This window comes from Oncorhynchus mykiss, chromosome 21 (assembly GCF_013265735.2).
Source record: "Oncorhynchus mykiss isolate Arlee chromosome 21, USDA_OmykA_1.1, whole genome shotgun sequence".
Lineage (NCBI taxonomy): Eukaryota > Metazoa > Chordata > Actinopteri > Salmoniformes > Salmonidae > Oncorhynchus > Oncorhynchus mykiss.
Window position 1 is genome coordinate 29309778 of NC_048585.1, and position 9912 is coordinate 29319689.

The window sequence follows — 9912 nt, forward strand, 5'->3', positions numbered from 1 at the left end:
GAAATAGCTGATCCATCTCTCTCTCTCTCACTGCGACACATCAAATAGAGGAACGGATGTGCGGTGGTGTGAGAAAGAAAATACCACCTCCTCAGAGCAGTGGGAGTGCAGCAGTATACACAGCAGAGTCACCCAGGTGCGGAAACAGAGCTGGCTCTGCTTAGTCTTCTTATGACAGATAATTTTGTAATGGGGATAATATCCACAACATTCATCTCCCTTATCGGCGCTAACACAGACTCGCGTACACGCCAGACGGCTTCTTTGCTATCGTCACCGTTGTATAACACTGTAAAGACGGTTATAAGGGAATCATATGCGGTGATACATGCTGTTGATGTATGCTCTGCTCTGTCTGTGTAATCTATAGATGATGAATATGGAAGTGTCTGTGGTGTCGCGTAGCCACGGTGCGTTTGTACCCTTGTGTATGGGGAAAACATTGTGAATTCGAATTCTAATCAAGAATGATATTTTCAGGTCAGGAAACACAAAGAAAGTAATACACCACTCAAAAAAATGTCTACACAGAGCTGCAGTTCTACAGTCAAGATCAAATTATTTTTTTTAATCAAAGGGACCGTTTTTGTTGGCTATAGAAAAGCTATTTTAGAAACCAGAAACTAGACTGATGACCGTGTGCGCTTACATCTTCTAGTATCAAATACAGACAGAGTGAACAAGATACTCACAAAGTTCAATAAAACGGTTTACAAGAATCACTGACTTCATCAAGAGTTTGAGTCACAACACTGTACACTTGGCCATTTACGACAAGTTACTGTCAGAAAAGACACAGAGACAGAGAGGCCCTGACTCTGACACTAACAGGAGGGAACGACAGAGTATGAAAGCAAGGAAAGGTGTTTGGCAGTGCAGAGTTGTATGCAGAAATCAACCACGACGATTACAGTAATATTAATGTGCATTAAAAGATAAACAATCACAATATGCTTGTAATATCCTCATATTCCTCCTCCATATCCTTCCTTCTTTCCTTCTCTATATATCTTTCCTTCACTAGAGTGATAGAGTATGTAGTATACAGTATGTACAGTCCAGTGTGCGAGTAAGGCGTGTGTGTGTGTGAACTGAATCGCGAGTGCAGAGTTTGAGTGAGGGGTGACGTGAGTATGTCCGGCCCAGCCCAGTCCACTCCCGTCAAGTATTCAGAGTCCACTCCACTCCAGCCCAGCCAACCCCTAGTCCACTCCACTGAGTCCCTTTCAGCTCAACACAGTCCAGTATAGTCTGGTGTCGAGTGTCTGGCTTTGTCCGTTCATGTCTGGTCCCAGCTCAGACCACTGGGTTTGTGTACTGGGTTGGAGCACAGTATGTGTATTGGGAGTTGTAGTGCAGTTGGGTTGTTGTGCAGTTGTCTCGGCAGTATGGCTGTTCAGATGTTACTTGCTCCCTGCGGATGTATAGTGTGTAGTCCTGACACTTTTTCCCTGCTAGTGTGTAGTTATATACAGTAGTTGTGTAATAGTATACTGTACAATAGTTGTGTAGCACCCAGTTTGTCAGTCGTGTAGCTAATTGTGTAGTAGCCTACTGTAGTTTTGTACTGTTGGTGTACAGGTATGTAATCTAAGCAGTTGGATCCTGCTTGTGAAATGTTGTATAGTACTATAGTTGTAAAGGGTTGCAGCCTTAGCAGTTTGACTCTGCAGGTGTGAAGTTGCACAGTTCTGTGTGCTGGTATGTTTGTATTGTCCTGCAGCTGTGTAGCTGTGTCGTCATTAAAGTTCCAATGCAGCTGTTTTTATCTCAATATCAAATCATTTCTGGGTAACAAGTGTGATTGTTTTCAATTAAAATGGTCAGAAAATAAACAGCCTCTTCGCAAATAACAATTTCTTAAGCAAGAATTTTGCCAAAATTGTCTGGGAATGGTCTGAGTGGGGAGGGGAAAACGGAAAATAGCTGTTTTTGGCAGAGACGTTTGTAACTATCTTTCTTATTGGTCTAACTCATTTATTGCCCGGTGATGTCACCAGGCAGGCCAAAACTCCTTCCCACCAAAACTGGCTGAATTTCAGGCGGTCTTTTCAAAAGGCTCTGATACTAAAGGGGCATTATCATCATTTTCACAGTATTATACCAACCTCATAGTGTGGAAATATACACTGAATATAAAACATAGGAAAATCATGTTTTTGACTGCACTGGACCTTTAACAGTAGTTAACAGTGGTTTTAACAGTTGGACCCTGCGGGAGTGTAGTTGCTGAGCTCTCTGCGTATGGTGCTGAAGGGCGACAGCTCCAGCTCTGTGGTACACTCATGTTCATTATCATCACTAGCCGTGCCTGAGGAGTGGGCATGGTTACAGCAGCAGCAACAACAACAGTCCAGGAAGGCTCTTCCTAGTGGGCGACATAATAACAGGAGCAACACAGGCGTCACTGCCGCCCGGCAGAACAACAACAGCTGTGACAGGAGGTGTAAGACCGCCATGGTCCGCTCCGGCACGCCCGCCGCCATGTATGCCGACACGATGTTACAGATGTTCTCCGGGACCACGCAGGCGCCGTAGACGATGGCGAGCGCCACAACGGTGCAATTCATCTGACTTTCTAGGCGTATCTGCTTCTTGTTGCCGCGGACGGAGGCCTGCTCGGCGCGGCGGATCTTGCGGGCGGTGACGAGGGAACAGCCGATGGTGAAGAGCGTAGGGAGGCAGAAGTAACAGCCGAAGCACCACCAGAGCCGCGCGCCCTCGTAGGTTAGGCCCAGGACGTAGAGCGTATCTGGGAGTGATGTCGAGATGCGCACCACGCAGCGCTCCGTAGGGGGGTCATCTGGGAGAGCGGGGTCCTCTGTGACCAGCTGGCGGATCAGGAGCTCAGGGAGAGCCAATAGGAGAGCTCCGATCCAGATGACGGCGAGCTTGGCTGTAGTGGAGGTGCAGTTCTCGATCATCTCGTAATACATCTGGACATTTGTGGCTGCGCGGAACCGGTCAATGCACAGAGCGCACAGGGTGAACGTGGTCACACCTAGAGATGCCACCTGGGGACAAATACAGGGAGAAATGGTTAATGGTTTATCACAAAGACAAATGGTTTATCAGAATGTTGAATCATCTGACAGTATACACCAAATAGACCTTCTTCAATTCTGCTTTCACAAAGACGACAACACCACTCTTAGAAATCTGACACAGGAGTCTTTCCTTGAATTGAAAGAATGCATCAAACTGAAAAAAGGTGCCAAATTCTAAGCCTCTCAAAGCTTAGAAAACACATCATTCAGAACCAAGTCTCTGCTCTGCTTCGGTTTGAGTCTGAAAGACTGAGGCACAGCAAGGAACCTGGAACATGTTCCTCTCCAGCTGGAATCACTTTGACTGCAGTTACGACAGGGAAAACTAACTGTAGCCAGACCCAGACCCAGCTGCTATAGTCTGTACGGTCCTGCCCTGTGATTACTGCTGCTGCAGTTTACTACATAAACAGTAAAGCTGTGGAGGTTTCTCTCTCTCACCCACTCCCTCTTCTCGTTAACTCACTCTCCTTCTCTCATCTCTCTCATGCACTCTCTCTCTTTCTCTCTGTCCTCTCTCCTTCCCCACTCCCTCTCCCCTCTCCCTTCCCCTCTCCTTCTCCCTATCTGTTAATTAGACTAGTGTTTCCCAGACGTCCCTGGGAGGCCACAGAGGCTACAGCCTTCTAAACAGTAACATCCTGCAGAGATCGAGATAGAGAGGAGAGTCACACATGAACTATGGATCTCTGCCAAAGCTGCTACTGTTCTGATGAAGTAGAGCCAAAAGAGAACAACACTGGGTCAGCCATTAGAGAGGAAGGAAAGTAAATACCTGCATGCTATTGTACAGCATGCTCCGGTAAAATTCAAAGAGGTGTGATAGTGTGTAGGTATTCCTAATCCATTTATGATACATTTTGATACCTTGCACCTGGTACATACTCCTGTACACTTCAAAGGAGAATAACATGATCCCCCCCCCCTGTTAAGTTGGTGAAACATTGATTTAACCAAAAACGTGTATACCTTGTAAACAAGATCCCTCTTCCATGGTGACTACTGGTGACCTTCAGCCTGTGCAGGTCGTACAGTGTGATTGGTTGCTTTAATTACACCTAGAGGGCTTCCTGCATCCTGGCCAACCGTGCACCTTCGCATCTGTGTGCCAGGTATCTGCCTTTGAGCCCTACTCTGCTTTGTACACTCACACAGGTGCCAACATGGTGAATAGAGCCTGAACACTAGGCTGGAGACAAGTCAAACTAAACACTCTCACATAGACAGGGGTGATTTCTTCGATCAGATCTCACAGAGCAAGAGAGAGAGGGTGGGGGGGGGTGGGGGGGGGGGGGTGGGGGGGCAGAATAGGACTAGCCCAGCATTGTATAGATATGTAGATCAAAGATATGCTGGAGCTAGTGTGGAGCTAACGTTGCTTAACTGAAAGCTGTGTGTGTGTTTGTGTGCGTGTGAGTGTGTGTATGCGTGATTATTCCTTTCGCTAGCCTAATTATTCATACAATTTTCATAATGATTAACAGGCCTATTCGGCAGATAACTTCTCTGTGTAAATGACCCGTCATGTCTGCCTTGTCTGTGGCCATGCTGACAGTCTCTACAGCACCATTGTGTCTTAGTTACTTGTATTGTGCAGCAGGTAATAGAGATATTTCCCCTGTTGCTGGTTTTATAATGGCCCACAAATTCCCTGATTAAGCTCCTCTGAACAGTTGCCTTCAAAACCCATGTTATTAATTGGAGTTCAATGGCAACTGAGTGACTTGATGACCCGCGGCGGGCGGCCATGTTTGATCCTGAGCGGCTGTCGTAGTAATGACTCTTATCTATTGATAAATGGTGCAATGCTCACGAATGCACACACACATACACATGCAGACACAGAAACACACACACTGAGCACATGAATAAGCTGAAGACAAAGGCTATTACAGTTCAGGTCTGTTACAGGCTGACTGCGTCTGTCCCTCTCTCCCTCCCTCCCTCCCTCCCTCCCTCCCTCCCTCCCTCCCTCCCTCTCTTGCTCCTTCCCCAGACCATAACTCCAACAGGAGAAGCCTAGTCCCCCGGCTGCCACTCTGCCACGGGGATCATCAGTATCCTCTGTACAGTCAGGGAATGGATCATCACAGAGACAGGCTGGCAGACAGGGCTAGATCTGGACCTGAGCGTCATGAAGTCACTACTCTTTGTGACTCCATGACGTAGCCTCTGAACTGTAACACTGATTCAATGTTCACTGTTTTAGCTCTGTGTGTGATACGGTTACCCTGGGTTACTGTTGAGATGAAGCTCATGGTAAATGTCTATTTACAAGTGGACATTACAGTTCTATTCTATTCTACACTGGCTGTGCATACACATGGTTCACACAGTTATAAATTAGTCAATATTTCATTTCTGCTTCTATAATCATTTAGTTAATTTTTGTTAGATTCTCTCTGGGCTGTGATGTTGTTATGTATCTATGTGGTCTATCTCTCAGCAAAGTAAGCATCTACTCATCCTGTAGCTACAAATAGCGTGAATGGGATAATTATCACCCATCATCCATTATTTACAAATACTAATTATATACACTGAATCATTAACATAGCCGGTCAGACTGCATGAGTAATGAGTAATAGAGGGGCAGACAATGTGCTGTTGGGCAGAGTGGTGTGTGTGTGTGTGTGTGTTGGAAGAAGTGTATACGTGTATGTGGGAGTGTGTGGTGTGTATGTGGGAGTGTGTGTGTGTATGAAAGTCCTTCCCCTAATCACAGTGAGCACGTGCAGAGAGAGGATCGCCGTGGGTAACGATCGGTGGAGGGCAGGCCATCCCACCCATCTGGAATCTCAGCACTCCCTGCTACCGTGTGTGTGAGAGTTTCTGCCTGTGTGTGTGTGTGTGTGTGTGTGAGTGAGTGAGTGAGTGTCTAGGTGTGATGAATGTCTAGCTATTAACACCAATCCCAGCACAATACAGTCCTCCACCTCCGACCTCAATGGCTCCCAGTAGAACGTCTATTCCCTGCAGCAGACTGGGATGAGTTTATCTCCCCGCAGACAGCAGCACCTCAGCCTCCCAGTCTCTCTCTGTCTGAGAACGGACAAAGCTGCTGGAGAGAACCCATCTATGCCTATCTGAGCCTCACTGTTCCCACTGAACTTATAGAAGCAATATCTTCACTACTCACTACTGGCTGTGGCTGTTGATATAGCCTACGCTGCAGATGTTAGCCAGGGACGTGATTCACATAACACCACTCGTGACGCACAAGGGCCTCTTCCACTCGGCTTCCCTCCTTCGAAGCTCTGCACATCACTGGAGACTTGACCACATACACTTACTCACACACACCACATGACCAGGCCACAGAAGCTATGCACACCACAGAGAGATCCTCCCATCAGTGTCAGAGGGACTGTAGCAGCTCTCCTCCTCTCCTAGCTGTCTGTATCTAATGCATTATCATCACCATGTCCGCTGGGCTCATATCTACCGTCTGGGCTCTGGGGATTGGAATATGGGTTTATGGACGTGTATGAGTGCGTGTCTGTGTGGTCATGTATGTGCGTGTGTCTTCGTCTGTGAGTCTGTCTGATTGCGTCTGCACACACATCCGTGTGTGGGTGTGTGCGTTTGGGTCATGAGCCAGCGGGCAACGCAGCCCGAGGCTTCCTCTCCTCCCAGTGGAGTGTTCTCTCCCACATCCTGCCTGCGGAGCGACATTACTCCCCACTTAACCCACATACAGTCACAGTGGATCAGCTCAGCACTGCACAGGGCTGAGGACACACAGGGCTGAGGACACGCACGGACACACACATGCAAACGCATGGCCGGGCGACACACATGCATGCACTGACGCATGCAGGGACTCATGGGCATGCATGCCTAAAATTCACAAACGTGCCTGCAGGCACTCACCCACATGCACGGACCCCAACCTCCACACACACACACACACACACACACACACACACACACACACTAGCCAGACGGTCTACTGACACCTTCTTCAAGCGCTCCTCACCCTACACCTAGTGCTCTACTTCGAACTCATGTTGCTCTGCAGCAGCAACCTAAAATCCTCAGTCAGTTTCACTGCTACACTGTACAATGAGATAAGGAGTTGTGGGAATACGAAACTGGTTTTAACCCAACGGCCTTACAAAGGAAAGGCATGACTGCACACACACACACACAGGTTGAACATTGCATCACACTGATACCCAGGGTAAAGTGAGATGGCTATAAACTGGGTGTGGTGTTTTGTGATTTACTTAGGCCCCTTGTATGTGTAGGTGAGAAAGACAGAGATATCATACGGTAGTAGATAGGCACAGAGTTGTGTGAGTGTGAGAGAGCGAGAGAGATAGAGAGGGCGAGAGCAAGAGAGAGAGAGAGAGAAAAGGAGAGACACAGAAGTGGGACAAAAAAAAGGGAGAGATAGAGGGAAGGATTAAGTGTGTGGGTGGAGGGAGGCCACTTCTCTCCAGCAGCCAGCAGGTGTGCGTAGCAGTGTCACACTGGGTGTCACAATGAGATGAGGTGACATCTGATCTTGGTGGGAACTCATCTTGTTTATTATCGTGCCGATGGAGGCTAATCCCGTGTTAGGGTGAAATGGATTAGTGTCATGTTCACTGTGATAGGCTTTTCTATCACAAGTTGTTCCAAATATGACAATAGTGTATTATTAATACGTAATACACAATGCAATACTATTTGAAATTGTGCCTATGCCAAGAGAAGTGTTCAGATGCCCCACCAATATAAGGAGAACATCTATAGTAGAATAGAATAAAATAGAACATAATAGAATACCTCCAGATATGGCACGATTTTACAGGTGAATTCTCCCAGTAGCCAGGACTTAGTCAATTCATGGAAAATGACTAGGGGCAGGCAAAAGAAGACGACTACAAAATCCCAGATGGCCAGGTTAGCTATGAGAGAGTTGGAGATGCTCTTCATATAGTAGTTCTGACACACGATGCACAGTATGGCTATGTTCCCTGCTATCCCAGCGAGGAAAATTATGGCAGAAACGCCCGTGATAGCATAAGCGCCAAAGGTTTCACTTGTCACAGGGTAAAATGGGTTTTTGATTTCGCGTCCAAAATCTGCTGTGTTGGGAGGGGTCATTGGAGTGGCATCCCACGGGTTTTCCTCGCGGTAAGTAAACATCTCGCTTCTCCTGGTGAAGAGGTCGAGGGGTAGGTCGGTAGAGGTGAGAGCTTGGGGCTTGGGTATTGGCTCCCATGGAGAGAGAGGGGGGCCCAGCCCGTCCACTGCGCTCTGCGCCTGAGATAAAGCCATTGAGCTTTTGTTCAACACTTTTCTCCTCCTCTCCCTCTTAAACGCCTTCTTCTGCTCGTCTTTTGTGCCTCTCTTGCGTCTGTCGCTGTCCAGTTGTCCCCCGCGTTGCTGGCCCATTGCTGGGGGCTTAGTGGTATTGTATCCACCTGCCGTCCCCATGGCAGCGGCCGCGCCAATCTCACTATTCAACTTTCTCCTCTTGTGGCGGCGCACCAGGTCCCTGTGCGGGGTGACGGAGTAATCCCCCCGTGTCAGTGTTCTGTTGGAGTGCTGTCGTTTTAATCCTACATGTCTATGCTTTGTTTCATCCTGAATTACGCGCATCCTTCTCACAGAAGTAGAATGAAAACGTTCCATCCACGTTTGAAGAGTCTGTTTGGAGTAGGACGTACCTGTAGCGTGTCCCCCGGAGCGAGTGCTGTCATAGGCTGTGTTTTGGGGACCCTCTCTGATGGCTGTGTGAGCGGTCCTGTGGGTTGTTGTAGCGTTAAGCCCATAATAACCCCCTGCTGTTTCTCTAGTCCGTATGTTTCCATTATTTCTGAGCGATAAGACATGTGCATTCCCCAACAACACACACAGCGTCCTCAGCATCAGAGTCCGCATGGTCCAGATCATAGCGCAGACAGATATATCCTCCTCAGAAAGCCATCCTTATCTCAGTGCAGAGAATAAACTCCCATTAAGTCTACACCCATATTAACAAAACAAATTACACTAAACTTAAACCCTCAATGTACATCCCAAATATCTTATAGGGTTTGCTAACTTTTAGCTCATATCCAAATTCAGCGCACTGTGTCTGGTCTCCGCCGTGCTGTTGTTCTGTGCAAGTCTGCCGCCACCTCCTCCTGTGAGATGTATTTTTGTCAAGTAGAAAGTGCCATGCCTTACCGAACGAGATATCCCTGCAAGGTCCCCATGGAACCACATGCCGCTAGCAAACTCATTTTACAGCGACAACATGGTCACATGCATCTCATCTCCATAAACAGCAGATCACCGGACTTTCCTTTTTGAGCCGAATAGGCTGCACTGGCTATGGTTGGGTCTGGCTGAGACTCACAGGCTGTGAGGCGCTGCTGCTGTGTCCTGCTGTGTGTTTGTTACACAGCTGCGAGCTGAGAGAGAAGAGAGGCGCGGCTCTGGCTGGCTCTCCCTGTCCGCTCCGTGGAGCACCGAGGTGAGCTGGGTGTCTCGGGAAGGAATGTGGAAGAAAATGGAATCCCCTGGCGGCTAACCCTGATCTGTCACTCCGCATCCATCAGATCCTGCCTCCAGACTACCGCCGCTGGTAGCCAACCACGCCCGATGACGCGCACGAGATAAATATATTATCATCATATTACACATGGCTTTATCGCCGTATACTGACCACTTTCTCCATGGTGTAATATAATATTTGGCGTTTAAACTATTCTGATGTCTATTTGCTCGATATCAGTTATTGTGCAAAACATCTGCAGTAGCCTAGTGGCCTGCAGGCTATGTATACACATCTCAGCTAGCACATACAGTTCGACAATCATATGTTTCTTAGATCTTGGTGAAAGCAATGGTTATTTTGCAAACAACCTTTTTGGGAATGGTGCAGGAT

General features: G+C 47.7%; 1 protein-coding gene across 1 annotated transcript; it reads right to left on the bottom strand.

Moving 5' to 3' along the window:
- Positions 1 to 534: 534 nt before the first annotated feature.
- LOC110500202 (prosaposin receptor GPR37) lies at positions 535 to 9607 on the bottom strand. The gene is made up of 2 exons (XM_021577411.2): positions 7821 to 9607; positions 535 to 3014 (listed from the first exon to the last, which is right to left on the bottom strand). The coding sequence occupies exons 1-2, from the start codon at positions 8931 to 8933 to the stop codon at positions 2199 to 2201; spliced, it is 1929 nt and encodes a 642-aa protein (XP_021433086.1). The 5' UTR covers positions 8934 to 9607; the 3' UTR covers positions 535 to 2198.
- Positions 9608 to 9912: the final 305 nt, after the last annotated feature.

Excerpts from the sequence above, each read along its gene's own strand:
- LOC110500202 (XM_021577411.2), bottom strand. The coding sequence starts at position 8,933 with ATGATCTGGACCATGCGGACTCTGATGCTGAGGACGCTGTGTGTGTTG. Across the intron at positions 3,015-7,820 it reads AAATCGTGCCATATCTGGAG|GTGGCATCTCTAGGTGTGAC; the intron begins GTATTCTATTAT and ends ATTTGTCCCCAG.